This window comes from Panthera onca, chromosome D3 (assembly GCF_046562875.1).
Source record: "Panthera onca isolate mPanOnc1 chromosome D3, mPanOnc1 haplotype 2, whole genome shotgun sequence".
Taxonomy (NCBI): Eukaryota; Metazoa; Chordata; class Mammalia; order Carnivora; family Felidae; genus Panthera; species Panthera onca.
The window spans coordinates 56615994-56637750 of NC_138350.1; the positions used below are offsets into that span (position 1 = coordinate 56615994).

Genomic DNA, 21757 nt, shown 5'->3' on the forward strand with positions numbered 1-21757 from the left:
AGGCAGCAGGAGCCCCCCACTGCCGCCTTCATCTATAAGGGGTTAAGTCCTCTCGCAGATGGGGAAGACCCGGAGCTTCCCCGAGGGGTGCAGCTCCGTCGGTTCTCCCCACGCCGAGGGACGCCGGTGCAGCGGGCGGCCCAAGCGGCGCCCGCGCTGCCGGAGTCAGCCCGCCGGGGATCCCCGCCCCGCCGCGTCTGCCAGACGGCTTGGCGCAGGGCTGCGGATGCCGCGGGAGCGGGTCTCCCTTTCCCTTTCCCGGCGGCAGGCTCCGCGGTCGGGGCAGCGGGGCCGGGCGCGAGGGGACTGAGCAGGGGAGGAGCCGGAGGAGGGGACAGAGGGGCCTGTCGGCCCCGCCCCCGCCCCGCCCCCCGGCGGCCGGAGCCCGGGCTGCAGCCGGGCGCGCCGGAGCCTGCGAGCCCGCGAGCCAGCGATCGGCGGCCGCGGCCTCCCCTGCTCGCGGTGTGACCCCGGCGTCTCGGCCCGCGGCCCCGCCGATCCCGGCGCCCGCGCTCCCAGGGGCAGGGATGCATCATGGCCACGCTGGCTTGCCGGGTGCAGTTCTTGGACGACACGGACCCTTTCAACAGCACCAACTTCCCCGAGCCCAGCCGGCCGCCGCTGTTCACGTTTCGCGAGGACCTCGCTCTCGGCACCCAGCTGGCCGGGGTCCACCGGCTGCTGCGGGCGCCGCACAAGGTACGGCCGACCGATGCGGGCTGGGTTCTCCGGACGCGGCCCCTGCTGCGGGGCGCGCGGGGGTGGGGGCGCCGCGGGCAGGCTCGGATAGGCGCGGCCCCGGGGGACTGGCGCCCAAGGGCAGACCTCCCCCCTTCCCGTTAGGTAGAGGGGCCGGGGGCATCCGCCGGCTGGCGCGGGATTTCCCGGGCGCGAGAGGAGGACAGCCTTGCGCTCCCGGCCAGAGCCGGAGCGGGCGGGGCAGAGCAGGTGCCGCGCGGGCCCGAGGCGAGATGGAGAAGGTTCCCCCGCGCCGCGCCGTTAGCTCGGCTGGGTGGGCGGGGTGGGGCTCCGATGCCGGCGGCGGGCCCTGGTACCTGGGCCGGCGCCGAGCCTGGAGCGGAAAGAAACCGGGCCCCGGGGGACTCAGGTCTAAACCTCTCAGGCCTCTGGGGCCGCTGCGGGCGGCCGCGCGAGCCTCACGACAAAGCACTCTTCCTGGGGGACACCGCCTCCTCCTCCCCCGCGGGGCATCGCGGGGGATGCCGACTGCGCACTGAGATAGCTCTCGGAGTAGCCCCCTTTTCTCTGGAGAAGCAGGTGGCCTTGGGAACCTTGGAGAAGCGGTAGCTGTGGGAGGAGGGGCGGGGGCGCGGAGGGGCGGCGCGCTCACAAAGCCAGAGCCTCGCAGCCCGAAATGAGTGTCCCCTGGGAAGAATGGCTTCTCAGTCCACCCGATAGAGGCTTTTTTCTTCTTTTCTTCTTCTTCTTTTTTTTTTTTTTAACCCTTTGCAGGAGGACAGGCATCTTGCAAAGTGTGTGTTGCAAAGAGCTGGGCATTGAAAGCTAACCATTTGGTTACTCAAGAGAGCCCTCCCTCCTACTTAAACAGATTGCACCTTGAAGAATTACTTACCGGCACTTTTTTTTTTTTTTTTTTTTTTTTTTTGCTTGGGTTCATATCAAAGCTTGGAGATGATTTATTCATTGAGGATCAACATTGATAAATATTTGGAAGAGATAACCCTTGATACCAAAAAGAACAAAATTGATTTTTCAAAATTCTTTAGATTTCTGTATGATGTTCACCTGCCTTGGAAGTAGAGAGGGAGTTTGTATGTGGAAACTGGTGTACTTGGGCAGTGCTGTCAGCGTATCAATGCTTTCTCTCCTTAATTAGTAACGTGCTTTCAGGAATGAGGAATGGGGCAGTTCTGTCTCATTCTCTCCGTGTTGGTGCAGAGTGGATAACGATCACTGTTTGGGGGAACCTCTCTGGCCATAAAAGCAGGATGGATTGGGAGATGGAGGGACAGAATGATGTAGTGTGAATTCAGCGAATCAGAATCACTTTTGTAAATTATTTGGTTCTTCTTAATCAGTAGATTGAGTTGAAAGTTTCAAAGGACTTCTTTTGGCATCATGATACTCCATTCATTATGATCACTGATTACAGTGATCTTTTGTTGAAACCACAGAAGGCTCATAATTGTGGCCCTATGACCTTGAAGTGGTTTTCTTGGATTTCAAACCCTATATACATAGGTTGAACTTTCAAGCTGGAAGCTAAAGTACTTTTTTATGTTTCTATAGAGTAGCCCCATAGTCCTGATCCAGTGTTCCTCCTCTGTTCTGGTAGGAGGAAATGATGATGCTCCAGCATTGGCCTCCCCCCCACCCCCCTCAGCTAGAAGCCACAGCGCTGAAGTTGCACTGGCTCACAGAATGTTCTGAGGTGTTGCCTGTAGAACAAGGAGAACCTGGAGATAACCTGTAGAACTCCCTGACTCCTGGTCTTGGCACCCAGCTATGCTTGGTCTCAGCGTCTTTTGCCCAAAGACCCCTGCAGTATATTCAGATGTTTGACATTGTTTTTCATGTCTAGAGCTGAGTGATTGGCTGATTCTATTAGCCAGGGCTCTGCAGAGCAGAATTCAGTGCATTTATATGCCTCGGTGCACATTCATGTTTAAAAATGCTCATTAATTTCCAGCAGAGAATCTTAAAATTGGATGGTCCCCCTGTGATAGAGCTAACGAGTTGTGAGTCAGTGTGCAATATCGTTTAATGCTACATACCTCTGTGAATGAGGCTACTTTTAGGATCCCTATTTTGCAGATGAGGAAACTGTGGCAGAGAGCAAGTAAGTAACTTAGTTTTTTTTGCTAGGACTAGAGAGCTGAGATTCAAACCCTGGGTCTCAGCCCCCAGTGCTGTTCTGCTCCCTGGACCAGCAGTGTGGGGTGGGCGGAAGTCGTGGGGGTTCCATTGCATTACCTTGGGGAGCTCACCAAATCACCTTTGTGTGCTAGGTACTTTTTGGCCTGGGGCAGGTGAATGTTACAGGCATGAGTAAGAGCCTTGAGGCAGAATTCCTGGCCTGGTAGATTTCAGAGTCAGAGGTGGAAACAAGTAGTTACCATCCTTGCTGTGAATTAGCTGATGGTGAGGGAACCCAGAGCTCTCACTCCAGACCCCTGCCCTGAGTAAGCCTTCCCGAAACACAGGGAATGCTTCTCTCAGGTCCCAATGAGCCTGGCCTTGGCAAGATGGGGAGTTCCTTGTGGGAGGGCAATCTGTGTGATGGAAAGGATGGAGAAGCCTGACTGTGGAACATGCAGACACCCTCAGTGTACCCAGCTGTCCCACACTTTCAACACCCTGTGGGGAGTAAACTTTTGCTTGAAGTAGATTGTACACACAGAGAAGTGTGCAGGGCATAAGTGAGAGGCTGGATGGACGGTCACTTAGTGAATGCACCTGTGTAACTGGCATCTAGAAGGCCCTGTGGAGGGTTCTAATTTATGCAGCACCCCCTAAGAGTCTCCTGTGCTGGGAACGTTTGAATTGGATCTCTCAGGCCCTTCCCAGCCAAAAATTGAGTCTATGCATCTTTTTCTAACTTAATGATCTATTAATTTAGCTCATGTCTGCTGACTCCTTTAGAAGTTTAGCTGTTCACTTAACTAAACCACTGTCTCGGACAAAAATGATATATTGTGCTTATTATGCTTTGTCTTTTCCAAAATTGCTAGTCATTCCAGGGAAGATAAGTAAATTAATGACGAGTGTGATAACAAAAAGGTCAAAACAGATGCTGTAGACTCACTGGGGAGATGTTCATTTTGGTGGTTATATGTTCTGTCTGGCCTAGGTAAGCCCTTTTGTTCTCAAATGTTGCATAAATAGGTGTTTATTTCTGGTTCAGTGTTCTAAGGAATTATAATTATAGGACCTCTAATGTAGAAAACTATACAGTAGAATTAATAAATCATATGCTTTTCACAATTTAAATGTTTTGGGGTTGATTGATTATGAAAGACTATGGATTCTTGTTTCCTTTTGATAGACAAAAGTGGAATCGTAGGCTATTTTTACAAACTAAGTGATAACCAGCTTATCTGTTACAATGGCAGTTAGTTAGGACTTAGTAATTCAGTTCAGGAAATACTTCGGTGCCTTTTGTGGACCTGACAGAGTGGAGTGATAATAGTGACTGTGTTCTAGGCGCTTGCCCAAGACAAGGAGCATTCTAGATATGCATCATCTCGCCAAGTCTACGGATCAGGTACGGGTACTCTTGCATTCCGTGGCAGAAGAGACCCAGAACAGAAGGAATCCACCTGGTCACACGAGTGGGAAGTTCCAGGGTTGGCATTCAACACCAGGCCTCAGCTCTCAATGACTCCACTTCTGTGTCTTGGATGTCTTCCTTCCAGGCAGCCTGTCCATTTTCCAGAGTTCCATCTCTTGACTGTATTGTGTTCATTTTTTTCTCACGACCTCTGTCTCTGTGGTCGCCTCCCTGTCTCAGCTGTTCCACCTGCGAAACAACAGATCACAGTGAGAATTAGAGCCTTGGTCCTTCAAGGGTGGGCTGGGCGTCACCTAGACTCCTCTTAGAAAGGGGCTGTCAGCCTCCCCAGACCTGTTGAATCAGGATGTGTATTTTTTCCAACATGCTTTGGTGATTCCTAAGCAGCATGGATTAGAGGTCGTTTAGGTCAGGCTCTCAGTACGTGGGGCTCTCACTGTCTCCCCTGTTACAGATCAGTTCTTTGAGGGAGAGACCTGGCTGGCTAGTTCTCCCATATTTTTCTTGAAGCTGAGTAGTGGGAAGATGGAGTGTGCCCTAAGTTGATTGATCGGTGTTAGTTATAGAACACAAATCCACTGGTATTATTGCTGTAATGAATTTCCACCTTAATCCTCTTATGGGACACATCTGTTTGCTACATTACATTAAGATTTTTAGAAGATGAGATCATTAGTAAAGTTGGCAAGTGTATTGTGGCACAGAGCATCTTAGGACAGAAGTGTTGAAGAATGTTGTATGAAGTGCTGAGAGCATCTCTGTGCAAGCCGAGGTGAATCTGACTGTACCGTAATTAGCTCAGTTGGTTGGAGCCACGCTATTGAGATCAGGATCATGGGATTGAACTCTTTATGGGTCAGTTGGCTTTGCTTCATGCATGGCCACAGACGGCATCGGTAACCCAGCCGGACGCCCTGCAGGTGCTGTCATGGCTTCCTGCAAGGATGTGGTGTGGAAGGGACTGGCGGAAATCTTTGGGGGGCAAAGGCTAACACATAATGGGAATGTGCTGGGTACTACACTGTAGGCCTTCATGCATAACTTCATTTATCCTCATAACAGCTCTGGCAGATGGACAGTAGTATCCGCAAGTAACAGGTGGGGAAACTGAGGCACAGGGAGACTAAGCAGGTTATCTAAGGCCACACCGCTTTTTAGTGAAAGAGCTGAAATTTAAGGTCGTCTTTTTTTTTTTTTTTCCTCCAAAGCCTGTAGCCAAGTGTGTCCCATTATTAGAAAGCCAGCAGCAGAGCACACGCTCTCTTGTGCAGGGGAAGCACAGGTGGGGGAGGGGGGCTGCCTGCGTTGCCTTCACAAGCGGCTGCCTGTCACAGGGCTGGGACTTAACCGGTCGTGCTCTGGTAAGTCCTTCCAGCATTGGAGCTCTGTGAGGCCGTGCCTTTTGTCCTCGGAGTCCAACCTGTGTCCCTCTGGAAAACAACAGGCCAGCCTGCCCCTGCCCTCCCCCTCCGGACTCTGAAATGTTAGTTCTTAATGGTGGCAGATTTAAAACTGATTAACATGCTGAGGCCAACGCTGAGCTCCCCTCCCCCCAGCCTTCTTTCTCCTCCAGGGTTTATTTCTCTCTGAAGATGAAACTTTGAACACTTGTGAACCTTTTTGTCCTGAGCGAGTCACCACTCCTGGCAACCTCCCCACCTCATCTCCAGGTGACGCCCCTGTGGTCTGTGGCTGGCTCAGGAATGTCCCCAGTTTAACCTGGCTTTCTAATCAATGTAGCTGCTTCCACTTCTGGGGGACATTTTCAGAATCTTGTGTTTGTCAGCATCTGCTCCTTTAGAGAGACAAGCAGATTGCTTTTTGTTTTTATTTTTGCTTTATTAGCTGTTTTATTGGGAAGTGTTTCTGGATCTTGTTCTGAACTAAGTAAGAAAGAATGGGGAAAATTAAGCTACAATGAATGTTAAACCTCACTGCAGGGGTGCAATCAGCAAAATCCAGATTGTGGGAAACTATGGTTTCTCCAAAAAATTAAATTGCAAAGAAAAAAAAGATGGAGGGCAAACTTAGATTAAAAGAGATTCAAGAGATATATCAACAGCTGATTGCAATGTGTGGCTAATTGGGTCCTAATTCGAACAAACACGCGGTGAATAAATATTTGAAATCATTGAGGAAACTTGAATGACTATTTGGTATTAAAATTTATTAAATTTAATGATAAATTGATGTTAGAAATTATTAAAATGTGATAATATTATGGTTATAGTTAAAGAAAGTTTATATTTTTCAGAGATACATACTGAAATATTTATAGGTGAAATTATATGATATCTGGAATTTGTTTCAAAATAATCCTGGACAAGAGGCAAGTAGGTGGGTGAATGTACAGATGGGGCAAGGTCGACCATGAGTTAACGCTGAAATATGGGTGCAGGAGGTGGGTCATTACACTATTTTCTGTACTTTCGCAGATGTTGAACTTTTAAAATAAAAGAGCTAAAAAATTAGGTTACGAGTTCCAATGTCCCCTTTGGGATCAGAGTCCTTTCATTAAGTGTCACTGGGTGTCCTGAGTGTGTCTACTATGGCCGAGATAGCCAGTTTTTCTGTAGATTTTTTGTTATGCTTCCACTGATATTTTTCTTCCTACCCTGATGTTTATGTACTCCTTAGGATCTTTGAAAGCAAGTGTGGGACATCAGTCTTTTTATATTTAGGGTATCTTTCCAGGCTTGGTCAATTCTTTTTTTTTTTTAATTTTTTTTTTTTTAATGTTTATTTATTTTTGAGACAGAGACAGAGCTTGAGCAGGGGAGGGGCAGAGAGAGAGGGAGACACAGAATCCGAAGCAGGCTCCATCCAGGCTCTGAGCTGTCAGCACAGAGCCTGATGCGGGGCTCAAACCCATGGACCGCGAGATCATGACCTGAGCCGAAGTTGGATGCCCAACCGACTGAGCCACCCAGGCGCCCCCAGGCTCAGTCAATTCTTAAGATGAAGTCAGCAAGCATCAGTTATACAAACTCTTAGTTTGGTAAAAGAAGTGTTAAGGTAGAGGTATTATACGTTTAGCTTCAGTAGCTGCCCGTAAATTTTTATCATTAAACTGACATATTGCTGAGGCTATACTGAAAGACACCAGTATAAAGGTACTCGGTTTCCCAGTGGCTTTTGGAGCCTGTGACTTACTCTCATGGCCACCTGCAGGCTCTTACCTGATTCCCAGTGAGTCAGTTCTACCTCCACCTTTAGTATGCCTCAAGAGAGCATAACGTAGTGCATGGCAGTGACATTGTAACGTATATGAAAATGTAAGTTGATTGTATACGTTGGCATTCGTACCGGCAGCTTTTGATTTCTGTGGAGAGATTAAACCATATCATGGATTAGCTATTGGGAAGGGGGAAGATTTAAAAAAATTTAAAAATTTAAAAAAATTTAAAAAATAGATTACCATGCATCACGGAAATTATATACCCAGAAGTTTATCTATTTTTAGAGCCACATAGGAACAAATGGAATCTACATTGTGTCTGGTTACAACTTGGGGACCTACTTTTCTTTTCACCACTTAGATTTGTAACCAGAAATTAAAATTTCAGACTCTAAGGGAAAATGTTTAGAACTTACTATCAGGGGGGAAAAATCTCGAAATTGTTGAACACATGGGGAAAAGGGAAAATGTTAAACGTCTTGCAATTCAATATAGGACAATGGTTCTAGATTTGGCAAAAAGGACACAGAAAAATGGATTTGTTGATCACTTCATCCAATATTAAGTTTATTTACTTATTTTCAGAGAGAGAGAGAGAGAGAGAGAGAGCAGGGGAGGGGCAGAGAGAGAGAGAGGCAGAGATAGAATCCCAAGCAAGCTCCATGAAGTCAGCGCTGAGCCCAACTCGGGGCTTGAACTCATGGACTGTGAGATCATGACCTGAGCCAAAATCAAGAGTCGGACACTCAACCAACTGAGGCACCCAGGCGCTCCACTTCATCAAGTATTTTTAACATTCTTGGAAAGAAAAAAAAAAAAACCCAGAAGAAGACTTTGCTGTTACTGACTAGGCTACTCTGCATCTTCATGCACCGGTGTTATGGCAGCAAATGAAGTGCCCGGGGCCTTTACCAGAGTGCACAGGACATTCCAAAGATTATTTTGAAGTTCTCAGAATAGAAGATGTGACTGACGCATCTTCTGTCTGATGCATCAGATCCCAGGAGCGGCTTGGGGCTCGTGGCGGATGCGTTGATGGGCAGATGCTCCTGAGTGGCCAGACACTGACATGTTTAGAGCAGGTGCAAGACTGAGCAAGGGGTCCTTGGGGGAGCGGATGAGGAGGAGGGTCCTTTTGGCCAAGCCGGAGTCACATGTAGCACTGCTGCCATTCACGTTGCCTGCTCGTGCTGGCCAGTGCTTTGACTAGAGGAGTTTATACCGCTTTGGCACCAGTTTTGTTTTCTCCATGATTTGAGCTCACCTTCCCCAGTCCTCCCCTCATGGTAATTGTTACTCCAGAGCCAAAGGTAAATCCCTCACAACTCAGGAACACACATGTGTGGTGGTGCTGAGGTGGAGCCAAGTGGTTTAAACAACGCTTCCTTCCCCTCTCCTATTGTAATTTCATTAAATGAAATTCGGTATTCAGTGTACCACACCCTGAAAAACCCAGCTTTCAACCCTTGTGAATAATTATGAGGAGACTTCTGTCTGGTCCTCTGATTTGCTCACGCAGGCTGCGTGCAGCTGGGGGGGGGGGGTCGGTGCTGGACTCCCCTGGAAAGCAGCTGACTGAAGACAGAGGTTGACGATACCCCAGTCGTAGGGAATGTGGGGGGGGGCTGGGAGCACAGTCTTGGTGGTGCCGCCCAGAGCCACTTGTGTCCACAGCCCTGGAGGAGTGTTTCTGGGCTGTGTGCTCCATTGTCCAGCAGTGTGTTCTTGTGCTGACAGCCCACCGTCTTACTGCCTGTGGTTTACAGGAAGTCGTGATATCTGTGGGGTAGAGGTTCTTCCCTGGCCTTGGAACATAGCCACTGATAGGAAAAAATGGTTCAAGAGGGTCCCTTTAATGGATTTTAAGGTGAAGGAATACCGAGGAAACAGACCTGTGTGACCCATTAAAGAGGAAAAAGAGAGTCAGAATACTTCACTCCTCTGCTCCAAACCTCCCTCAGCCCCCTGTCCTTGAGGGTCAACTCCAAAACCCTTGAGCGGTTGGCCCACTGCTCCACGAAGGCAGGGTTGGTTGGTTGGTTGGTTGCTTGCTTACTTGCTTGCTCTTAGGGTCTGTTTGGTTTACTGATATAGCCCTAGAGCCTAGAACAGTGTCTGGCACAAAGCACATGTCTAGCAAATGGTTTTGAATGGGTGAATTACCATAACATTCAGGGCTGGAGAGAAGGAAGAGTGGCCTCATTCAAACTCTTTCCATGCAGAAGTTCCTCCTGCAAAGCCTCTGGCAGCCTGTTCTAGTTCGAGAGTGAGTAGTTGCCCCTCCCTTCAAGTGCCGCCTTTCTCATTTTTGAGCTCTACTTGCAGAATTTATTCTTTACTTGTTCCTGGTTTTCACTTACAGAAGTGGGTCTTCGTAGCTCCACAGATGGGGATGGAGATGGGTCTGGACGGTTCATCAGTTGGCTGGTGCCTAAGAGGGTGGAAATTGGACAGATGAACCAGAAGGACCCTGACTACAGGGTTTGGTAGGTAGAGTGACCTGTGACATGCAGATAGTGCCTAGATACAGACTGGTCACTTTTCTCTGTGGGAGCAGAAGTAGAAAGCTCATTTCTTCTCATGTTAAGGGTGAGTAATGGAGTCTGTTTCTCCTACTTCGGTCAATGTCATCTATATTGCTCTGTGTATGTTTGATATCCTAAACCATCTTCACACCTGTGGTTCCATTTAGCTGTGAACTTTGTGGAATCAGAGTGACGTTGCCGGGGAGAGGTTACTATGAACAAAGCTAGATCCAAGGAGAGAAAGGCCAAGAGGCAAGGAGCATACCCGTGTAAAACTAACAGGGCATCTCTTCTGTCACAGTATGAGCACGTGTATAAAGTTGGAGACGACAGAAAAGCACACTGAAGACGTAGAAACCACTCTGCTCACCACCCAAAGAGAACCAATCACTCTTAACCCTTTGTGTCTTACCAGGATTTAAGTATCTATGCATTTCAAAATATAATATTATGAATACTTTCCAGGGCCATGAAATACTCCTGGAGCATATCTTCTTTAATGACAGCATGGTAATCTAGGACATGCATCTACTGTGGTCCATGTAAGCATTATTCCCCTGTGCTGTGAGGGAAAGGGCTCTGTCTTCTTCCGTGTGTATTAGTCCTGTGCTTGGTGCTTAATAAATATTCATTAAACAAATGCAGGAATGAATGAACCACTGGATGTTTAGGTAGTTGCCAATATAAAAATGCAGATGATGCTATAATATATATATATACGTATATATATGTATATATATATATATATATATACGTATATATATGTATGTATATATATGTGTGTGTGTGTGTATATATATATATATATATATATATATATATATATATATATATACTTGCAGAAAGAAAATCTTTGCACTTGTCTAATTATTTCCTTAACATGAATTCCTAGGTGTTTTGTTGTGGAGTAGAAGGGTAAAGAATTTATCTTGGATGGAAGAAGTTTCCCCCATTTTAAGAAGGTGGTTGGAAAGATGGTCCCTAATTCGGTGTGGAGTTGGTGAAGAAAGAGCTAGACCAAGTTTCAAGCCCAGCTCCAGTCTGACACACAGCTAGCGTCACAGCTGAGAGTGACATTTGAGTGCTGGGATTACCACCAGGTGGTATTCAGAGAAGATTGTTCAAACCCCTAGTAAATTATTTGTGTGTATCCCATTGCCTCTCCCTATTTTGAGGGACAAAATCATGACTATACTTTAAAAGTCAATGCTAAACTTAGAACTGTTACTTTGTGTACATATAACAGTATCATGGTAGTAAGACAGAGGTACATCTCATTGGTTGCTAATGCTTTGAGAAAACTAAGGCACTTAAATGCTGCAGGTAGTGTAGTCCATGATCCTCCCTCTTTCTAGAGACTTGGCAACACATGCAATTCATAAAAAACGATTATTTTGGACTGGGTGACCCCACTTGCAAGAATTATTTGAAGAGAGAAATAAAAATATAAAAGATATTTGAGGGTTATTTTAATAATGAAAAGAGAAGACAAACTCCGTGTCCAAGCACGAGGAAGATATTAAATATGTTTTATTATGCATAGAATATTGGGTAACTATGAAAATAACTCCTATCCTAGCACAGGCTGCTATAGCACAATACCATAGACTGGGGGCTAAAACAGCAGACATTTATTTTCTCAACAGTTCCAGAGACTGGGAGTCCAAGATCAAGGTGCCAGTAGATTTGGTTCTTGGTTAGGTTCTCCTTTCTGGCTTGCAGATAGATGGCCACCTTCTTGCTGTGTTCTTATATGGCAGAGAGAGGAAGCTCTTGTGTCTCCCCCCTCTTTCTCCTCCTTCTTTCCCTCTTTGTCACTTTCCCTCCCTCCCTCCCTTCCTTCCTTCCTTCCTTCCTTCCTCTCTTTTGTTTCTTTCCTTCTTTCTTTCTTCTTTGTGGTTTTATACCTTTAACTTCCTCTTCTTATAAGGGCACTAATCCCATCATGGGGCCCCACCCGCGTCTAAACCACAGGCTGTCCCTCCTAATACCATCACATTGGCAGTTAGGGCTGCAACCTGTGAGTTTTGAGGAGACATATTCAGTCCATGACAACCCCCAGGAATCATAAAATTGTGCATATGGAAATGTAGATAAGAAATGTCAAGAATGGGATGAGTGACCTCCTTCTCTCAGACCTGCTTTCATCGCCTCTCCTGCATCTTATTCATCAGAAACGCCATGAGAACTGTGAGTCAGCCTGATTCCTCTGCACCCATCCAGCCCCCTTCTTTCCTTTCCTGAGTCGTCTTGGTTCTCCTTTGGACAGGAGTCCAGGCTCTGGAAAATAACTCTGATCCATTCTCCCACTCCCCAGTTGCTTTCCTTACCCCCTCCTCCTTCACTCTGGTGGCTCTCCAGTATCTACAGGTGAAGTCCCAGCTCTTCACAGGGACACTCAGGGCTCTCTGTGACCTGGCCTTTTGTCTGCCACTCCCACATTATCCCTGATTGTCCTTCCCTCCCTACCCCTCCGAAACCCTGTGCGAAAATGCCTGCAGTTCTCCTGATAGGCTGCCCCAGATGGTTGTTCAAGTTCTTGCCTTTACCTGGACTGCCTCTTCAGCCCTCCAGTCTGGGATGAGACTGTGTCTAAGGGTTACCTCTGTAGGCTTTCCCAGCCCTCCCCCAGGCATGTGTGGGCTGTGCTTCACACACCCCTCACCCATGACACTCTGGTTCTTATTTCATTCTGTGTTACCATCTCCCCAGCAGGTATAACCCTTCAGTAGCAGGAAGTGCATTTTTTAAAGTTTATTTATTTTGAGAGAGAGAGAGAGGAGGAGGAGGAGGAGGAGGAGGAGGAGGAGGAGGAGAGAGAGGAGAGGAGAGGAGAGGAGAGGAGAGGAGAGGAGAGGAGAGGAGAGGAGAGGAGAGAGACAGCATGAGTAGGGGAGGGGCAGAGACAAAAAAGAGAGAGAGAATCCCCAGCAGGCTGCACTGTTAGCATGCAGCCTGATGGGGGACTTGAACCCACGAACTGTGAGATTATGACCTGAGCCGAAATCAAGAGTTGGATACTTAACTGACTGAGCCACCCAGGTGCCCCAGGAAATGCATTTTCCCTTACCTTCCAGTTCAGAGTTCCTAGGGCAGCACCTGATACGTAATAAGCCCTAGTAGATAATTTTTGAATATTTGAAAGAATGTTAGGTGGAAAAGTATAGGGTATATTTATATCATGATGATTGCAACAGTGGAGTAGACCCTTAACTTTCAAGATCCTTCATCAGATCCCTAATCCGTGAACATGATTTGCATGTTACAATTTCCCCCACAAACTGCAGGTGAGTGAGGTAGAACCAATTCTTCAGAATAGCAAAACCTTGTTTTCTGGCCTTTTCCGCACTGGGTCTGTGCTAGGATCTCAGACAGGAAGCCTGGGGTTGGCAAGAGAAGGCCCGCTGTCCCGCCAGTGCTATCTCCTGTTGGGTTTGGAGGGTGTGCACATGGCCTGCGGCTCTGCTGCACGGGGGTGGTGAGGTCTCCTCCACGGGGCCAGATTTGAGGCCTGCAGTGCACGACGAGGAAGCGCTGTGTCATGGGCCAGATGTCCCTTCTGCCTCGTTCCGGGCCTTCTACACGGCCTTGTTTACTGTTCTGCCCATGCTGACCCGTGGGGAGGGTGAGGAGAGTTGTGAGCTTGTGTGAAGGTCAGGGTCCCTGAAGCTGGGGAGGCCAGCGCGGCTGTGATTAGTGGGACGTCCCAAGAGGAAGGTGGGTCTGGGAGACGGGAGTGGTGGCCACAGAGTCCAACTGCCCTTCCTTCCACACGGGGAGATTCAGCCCTTTGCCAGCCTCGGGGGTTCTGGATAGGTACAATTTCAGGGGATGACACTCAGCTAACAGGGATGCATTACCTCTTGGCCGAGTCAGATCATACTTTCAGGCTGCAGGAGCACTCAGGCTGGGTCCTGACCACAGCTTCCAGAAATCACCAACCCCCTGGCTTCTGCAGTATCCTGGCAGTTTCCGAGCGGCTAGTGTCTGAGTGGCCAGTGCGCGGACGTGGGAGAGGTTATCCAGTCTTCCTGGGGGTCTTCCATTCAAGTTCAGCAGCACCGTGTGTTTGCGGGCAGGAAAAAAGAGCTTTGGCCTGCCTGTCCAGAACAATAGTCAAGGATATGAGTGGTTTTTTGTTCCCAGAACTGGGTGCATTTTTGTGGACAGTGATTCATCACTGAATCCGCCAGTAATAGAACCACGACGTGTCTGTGCAGCTTACAGGGCACTGGGACATAGGTTTGCCTGGTTGATCCTCACACAACCCTGAAAGGGGGCGAGATGGGGCCTTTAGGCTCCATCTCCAAGATGAGAAAACTAAAATCAGGTTGGCTTCACGACGGATGCTCATTAAGCTTCTCAGAGGGCGGCAGGGCAAGGTCCAGCATACATCTTCTCTCCCCCAGGCTCCAAGTCTCTCCAGCGAGGACTCTCCTCCTCAGTCCGTCACAGATAAGCATGAGGAACATAGATCGGCACCCAGGGAAGTTTGTGGAGTGAACGTGATCAGGGGGAGATTTCAGCTGAGCCCATAGACATTATATGTAACCAGCTGCTGCTGATTTTTATGAGAGCTGCGGAGCAGAGTTTGGTTAAGTGGGAAACTTTCTATCAAGGCCACTGATCCCAGGCCATGAAAATCATCTCCTTTATGGCTATGATTGGTTGGGGAAATCAGTCATAGACATAACACAGAGTGAAGTAACAACTGACAGGTCAGCATATGACTCATGTCTGTGTGTGACATAGGCAGTCGGGCTATAGAAATGTCAGAAGTGGGGAAAATCTGTGTGGGCTCACAGTCCAAAAAGCCTCCTGGAGAGAGTAGGAATGGTTGAGGAAGCGAATAGAAAGGTGAGGACACTCTATGCAGGTGAGAAATGGATGGGATGTGGTGTGGGGGTCAGGTCTGGCTGGCTCTGGGCAATTGAGAACAGCCCCTAATGGTGGGGCCCCACGGAGGTAGACCGTGGGCTGGGCTGGCACACTGGGCTGTCATCAGTGAGCACAAAACGATTTCAGAAGTTTACTTCCATTCCACACAATGGATAAAAGTAAGGGAAAAGGAAGGAAAGAGGAGAGAAAAATGAAAGTATGAGAAGAGAATGATTACAAAAAAAAAAAAAAAAGGTGAGGGAAAGAAGGAAGAGAAGAAAGGAGAGGGATGGACAGGCAGTCACTGAAAAGCCACCTATGAAGAATGCGTGGGAGGAGGATAGTCAGAGACAAGCCACAGGATGGGCCTGGCCTGGGCCTAGAGGATGGGGTCTCCTGCTGTCCATGGCCCCTGGTCACAGCTATTCTTGGTCAGTGGAGGTATTAGCCAATGAGGGCTAGGATGAGACCCTTTTGGGGACTCTCCCATGTTCCTCTGTTTCATAAATGTTTATGGGGTATCTGCACAGTGTCAGTCTCTGTTAAGGCCAGCACTGTAAGCCAAAGAAAGGAAACGAAGGGTCAGCAAAGTGGTGGTGGGGGCCAGCTCCAGCCCCGCCCTCCATATTCCGTCTCCTAAAACCTTGGACCTGTAGCATCCTCCCTTACAGGGATGTTGTGGACAAAACCAAAAAGGATCCTACCTTTGCATTAGTGGCCTTTAGCCCTAGCTGCCACGGTGGGGGGCACCTGTTTCCGGGTCCCTCCTCTCCCCTGCCTCACTTGTAACTTCACAGACAAAGCAACCCCTGCCCCACCTTGTACCTTCAGCCTCAACTTCCCTCTGGGATGGTTCCTTTAGCATGTAGATGGGCTGGAGCCTCTTTCATCTGGAAAACACTCCTCCCTCGTCTCCAGATCCGGAGTCTGCCTTCACCCCCAGGCGTCTTAGACCTCGTCTGAGCTCTGCTGTCTTACCTCATTTTCCCTCCTGTTCCATTCTCTCTCCTGTCTGCCCCACCGCAGTGAAATTCCCTGCTGAGGTGGTTGTCTTTAACGCAGGGGATGCTTTTCTGTCTTTATCTTATTTAATCTCTTCGCAGCACTTCCTAGTTCTGGTCGTTCCCTCTGAGGAATGCTGTTCCAAGTTCGACAGTGACAGATTCACCCTCCCAGTCTTCCTTCTCAGTCCGCTGTGCCCTCCTGCCCTTCTTCAGGGCTTTGTCCCAAGACCGTGCCTTCTCCTCACAGTTGACCTCATTTTCTGGGTGGCTTCCAGGGCCTTCTGATAACCCCCTTGTTCTTATGTCTAGTCCAGGGGTCTCTCTGGTCCTTAGGCCAACTATCCAGCTGCCCCTAGACAGCTCCCTTGGGATGTCCCACAGATGCCGAACATGCACTGTGTCTAGATCGGATCTTGTTAGTGCTGCCTCTGTGAGGGACATACCATCTGGCCAGCTGCCCGAACCAAGCACCTTTGTCTGGCTCTGGACGCCCATCTCTTAGCCCTCACGTTCTGGTGATTCTCTTGCTCTTGGCACTTCTCGCCCCTTTCCACGTAGAGTCCCTGGCGTATAGAAAGTGCCCAGAAAATGATGAAATGAAGGAAAATAGGCAAGACAATGTATGAGCAAGTGTCTGTCACATGACAATTGCTCAGAAAATGCCTTTATTAGTTGCCCATGGCTGTGAACAAATCACTCTGAAGCATAGTTGCTTAAAACATTCACATTTCTCTCAGGGTTTCCTTGGGCCAGGAACTTGGGAGCACCTCGCCGGGTGGTTCTGGCTCCGGCTGTCTCCTGAGGTTGCAGCCGGATCATGGCTTCTCCAGTTGGCAAGGCTGTCCTCTGGGCTAGGCGGATGCAGAGGGGTGGGGGCTCCTCAGGCATCTCTCATTATCTCTCTGGTCTCTCCACCCGTCTCTAATACGGTGGTTCCCGGGTAGCTGGACTTCTTCCTCGGCAACTCATGGCTCCAGACGGAGGCCAGGAGGGTGCTGTCTCACCTCTTCTGTCTCTCTCACTGGTACCCTGCTCGTTAGAACAAGTCAGCAAGGCTGGCCAACGTTCGAGACTCCATTGTTACATGGGAGGAGCGTCCAGGATTTGTGAGCTTCTGAAAAAGACATTTATATACAGTAAAACTCACTTTTACTTTTGGTGTGCAATCTTAGGAGCTTTAACTCATACATGGGTTCTTGTAATTACCGCAGGATACAGAAGAATTCCAGCAACCTGAGGAATTCTGTAAAGCAGATGTGCTAACCGCTACACTATGGAACCAACCTGAAGAATTCCGGAGGGCTATCCCTTTGTAGTCAGACATTCCCCTCACCCCCAACCTCTGGCAGCCACAGATCTGTTCTCTCTCCCTGTGGTTTTGTTTTTTCCAGAAAGCATGTAGTCTGTACAGTCTTCAGAGACTGGCTTCTTCCACCCTTCAAGGGTGCCCTTGACCTCCACCTAGGCTGTTGTATGCCTCGTTCCTTTTTAATGCTGAGTGGTATTCCATTGTATGGATGTACCAGTTGTTCATTCATTCACTTCATTCATTCACTGTTATTTCCAGTTTTTGGTGATTGCAAATAAGGCTGCTATAAACATTTGACCTGGAGGCTAATCTCCTAGCCACGATGTCCTACTGCCTTTTCTGCTGTAAATGTTTGCGTGGGGATTTTGCGGGAACATACGTTTTCATTTTTCTCGGATAAATACCTGGAAGTGGGATTGCACTTTGGCAGAGAATTACCTGGCACCCTCCTTAGCAGGACTGTCAGGGCTTTGGACTTATTAGGCAAATTCCCCTTTGTCAGAAGAGTTTGTTATTTGAGTCTTTGAACTTCAGAGTCTAAGAACCTTTTCAAACACTTCCCAGAGAAAGGACCATTAATTTAAAAATCATTGTTTATAGGTATTTGACAATTCTTTATTCTTAAGCCTTCAGAGGCCCTGATGGGGATGAATGTGAGGTGAAGCCCTGGGGTCCCCCTTTAGCCTCATTGCCCTGAGCTGTGACATCACCCAGCACTCACTCTGGACCCTCATTCCATGACTTTGCAAAGGGACAGTCAGTGCCTGTGACAGAGCTGCGTGGGGACCATTTGGCAAACCCCATGGAGCGCAGATCATCAGAAGTTCTATCGGTTGGCAAAAGACCATAAGTCAACGAAGCAGCAAGCCGCACTGGAGGATCTCAGAGTATGAAAAATGCACTTTGATCATCACACAGATGAAGTGAGCGGGGGTGGGGGATATGTGGCCCGATGGCTGTGGTTTCCTTCCTCTGGCGAGTCAGAGAAGAGACCTATCTGACGTGAACGGGAAGGTGGTGGGAACAACGGGTATTATAGTACACAAATCAGGTCAAGGGCCTAAATAGAAGGAGTTTGGTGTGATTCTTTGAGTATCTTTAGAAACTGAGGAGGAGGACGCCTGGGTGGCTCAGTTGGTTAAGCGACCGACTTCAGCTCAGGTCATGATCTCACACTTTGTGGGTTCGAGCCCCACATTGGGCTCTGTGCTGATGGCTCAAAGCCTGGAGCCTGATTTGGATTCTGTGTGTGTGTCTCTCTCTCTCTGCCCCTCCCTTGCTGGAGCTCTGTCTTTCATTCTCAAAAATAAATAAACATTAAAAAAAAAAACAACCGAGGACGTCAGCTCTTCTCTAGGAACACACAAAGACATGAGATGTGAAGTCATGCCTGACGTTTGCAGAAACCTTTCACTCACCCTACATCCATGTGAGTTTTTGCTCTTTGTCAGGTTCTCTGCAGTGCACTTGGAAATCAAAGAAGAATACAGCGTGGGCCTTGTTGCCAAGAATTCATGGGCCATGATGGTATACCCTCACTATAGGTATCGCTTTATTTCTATGAAAAATGCTTTCAGAATTCTAGATACCAAGTCATGGTGAAGTTTTGAATGCCACCCATGGGTAAGCTGAGTCTGCTTATGGAGGAAATTGTGATTGGCCCAGTTTCAGTTTCAGTAGATATTTTGGTTGTGTCGATGTTTAGGACAATGTCCTTTAGTTGCCTCACTGAGAAGTCAGTCTCTCTCTCTGTCTCTCTCCCCCTCTGTGTTTCCTGGTCTCTGCCCATGTTCTTGGCCATGTATTCCAGATTCTGCCTCCTGTGACCAAAGTCTTCTCCCTCTGATATGTCAACCTGACTCCGAGCCTCTTGGTTTTCTCATTCACCCAGTGTGCAGAAGCTTCCGCTAGGTTCCCTTGTGGAGGAAAGTGGGGGCTCCTCTGAGGAGATGTGGGGTTAAGCCTCTGGGGGCATCCTGAGATTTTGAATTTTGCTTGTAACATTAGTGTCTGTGAACGGGGCTTTGGTTAAGGCCTGGCCCCGTGTCAGCAGGGAGCAAGGACTTTGAAGAAAGCCCAGGACCTGTCGGTGCTGACATGTGTGCATCATTAGTTCTTGCCCTGCGCCCGGCCTGCACCAGAGCCCCCCTTGTCTGCACCGTCCCAGCGAATCCCAGCAGTGCTCAGCCAGGCACACTCCTCACCACACCTGTCATCACCCTGACTTTGGGGAGCAGTTTTGGTTTCCTGATTTGGTGTGTGTCCCCTGTCTCTTCCTTGGTGAGCTGTCCCCCTGTGCTGTGACTTACCAGGCCCCAAAGTGGCAGCTCTCTGCTTCCAGGGCCTGCTGGCTCCGGGCTGCCTGTTAGGCAGCCTCGAGGAAGGAAGACAAGGGCTAATCCGAGCAGGAAGGGAGAGGAGGGGCCCACACTGGCCAAGAGTTCTTTGTGTCCCAGGGCTCTGGTGTCTTTAAGCCTCTTTTCTTCCCCCCACATGCTTGGAGAGCCATCGCTTTCATTTTACCAGAGTTCCTCCGTCTGCCTGGTCCCCGAAGCAGAACACGGGAGCGTCATTAAATTAGTGTATGCAGTTCTGCAAAGTCTAAACGGTTTAAATTTCATCATTCGGGGCAGTGTTGGGGATTAGAATTTGCCAAAGCAGGAGGAATCTGTGAGGGGGCAAAGCGAGGTTTTTGCCCGCTGCAGTCCCAGGACCAGTCTTTGCTTCTCCCTTCTTGCATGGAAGAGGGTGGGCGCTCCTCAGGGGGGCTCTGCCACACTTCCGTTGTTCACCAGCAGACACGCCATTGCTCTAATTCTACTGCATGGGTCGCTGGGGCTGGGAACCTGTCTGACGGGGTGAAGGTCAGCTCTTGGGATTCATGGAGCTGTCTGCATGTTCCACGGTGTATTTTGGTCATATGGATCAGTCACTGTTGATGGAGGGGTCTTGGGTATCATTAGTGTCTCCAGTCGGTTTATATAAGGCTCAGAATAATGAGTGCATTGAGGACTGACCCCATAAGGCAGACTCCACTCCCCAACCCTGGCACTCTGTCATTCTGCAGCACGGTTCCTTTTAGGGTGTGTTTAGGTGAGGCTACTGTTAATCCTTCTGGGATCAATAACTGGCAATGTGTTGTCCTCAATGTACATCACTTGTGACTCTGGCTAATTAGCTGTTAGTCATTTATCTGTTCACTCAACACATTTTTATTGAGTTCCTGCTATGTGCCAGGCTCTGTTTTAGGTGCTGTAGAAACACCGGCAAACAAAACAGGCAAAAATCCTGACCTTCTTGGAACTTGCATTCTGGTGGGAGAGATGTGGAGAGAGAGATGATAGAGAAAACAAAATAGCAAGTGACATCGTGTGGTAGGTGAGCCGTGCCGATCTCTCAGCCTTACATGTCTTCACCTGCAAAACGCGAACACTGGACCCGACCCCAGTGGTCCTTGCTCCCCGCTCCCTTCTAGATTTCCTTATCAGTTGTTTTGCAATGTTCATGAGGAGAGCTGGAGATCTTGCCTACCTGCAGATATGCTTCATGAGAGCACAGAATTGTTTCCAACTGCATGGTTCTGTGATGTCATACTTTTGGTGCCAGTGGGCATGTGCGTCTCCAGGTATCCAGTGGGAAGTGATGTGACTCCGTAGTCTATGTTGCATGTGGCCAGAACCCATCCCTGCTTCTGTGGGTTCTGCTGAGCCTGGCACTCCCACGCGTGGTCCGTGGGAGGACGGTCAGGTCCACTTAGCAATGGGTGCGCCCCTCTGTGTATGTGTGCAAGGGAGGCTGGAGGGACCTGAGCCTTCCCAGGCCACAGCTCAGGCTCCACGGCCTCTGGATAATGGGGGTGTGGAGTAATCTGTCTTTTCCCTCCTGGCTTGGGGTCTTCCGAGAATGGGGCCGTTGCTCACCTTCGTCAATACCGTCATACTTTTGGAATCTGTAGAACTGCTGTTTTCCCCTTGGTTTAAATCCTACAGTTAAGGCCAGTACCTGGGCCAGATGCCTGGGATGTGGGCGGGAGGAGTAGCAAACAGCCCTCTGGGGGGCTGACTGCCCTGTGCCCAGGAGCAGAGCTCAGCGCTGTCGGCCCTTCCCGACAGGTGCCCGAGGACCCAGTGAATGTGCGGAGAGGGCGGCTTCCCACCCACGGAGGAGGGGAGTGGGCTGTTTCCTGTGTCCACCCTGCCATGTGTCCCTGGGCCACGAGGCAGGGTGCAGGGCTGCAGATGATGCCGCGCTTCCTTGGATGCTCCCTCGGGTCTGGATGCCAGAGAGGCGACGAAGCCTCGAGGTCCCGGTGACCGCGACCAGTGCCAGAGCCCCCCGCCTCTAGGACACTCTCTCTTGGAGGTGTGTGAGTGTGAATTTGTCAACTTTCTGGCCGTGAATTTGTGTGGCTGGTAAATGGGACCCGGTGTCAGCGTGCCGGCTGAGGCACGGGATGCTAGGCCACCGAGGCGGGGGTTCTTCTGAGATGGTGGCTGACGTGGGGGCGGAGGGAAGATTGTGAGCAGATGCCAGGGTCCTGAGGGCCAGAAGACTGCCCACTGTGTGTGTGTGTGTGGGGGGGGGTGCACT

General features: G+C 49.2%; 1 protein-coding gene across 7 annotated transcripts in view; it reads left to right on the forward strand.

Annotated features, from left to right (window-relative positions):
* Window positions 1-351: 351 nt before the first annotated feature.
* The window catches only part of FHOD3 (formin homology 2 domain containing 3), a 468838-nt gene continuing 447432 nt past the window's right edge, over window positions 352-21757 (forward strand). For 5 of the 7 annotated variants that reach the window (XM_060613641.3, XM_060613642.3, XM_060613644.3 and 2 more), the window contains exon 1: window positions 352-699. In XM_060613641.3, the coding sequence (XP_060469624.2) occupies window positions 535-699 (165 nt within the window). In that variant the 5' untranslated portion in view covers window positions 352-534. The remainder of the gene's footprint in view (window positions 700-21757) is intronic. The other 2 variants (XM_060613646.3, XM_060613647.3) reach the window with 1 other exon arrangement.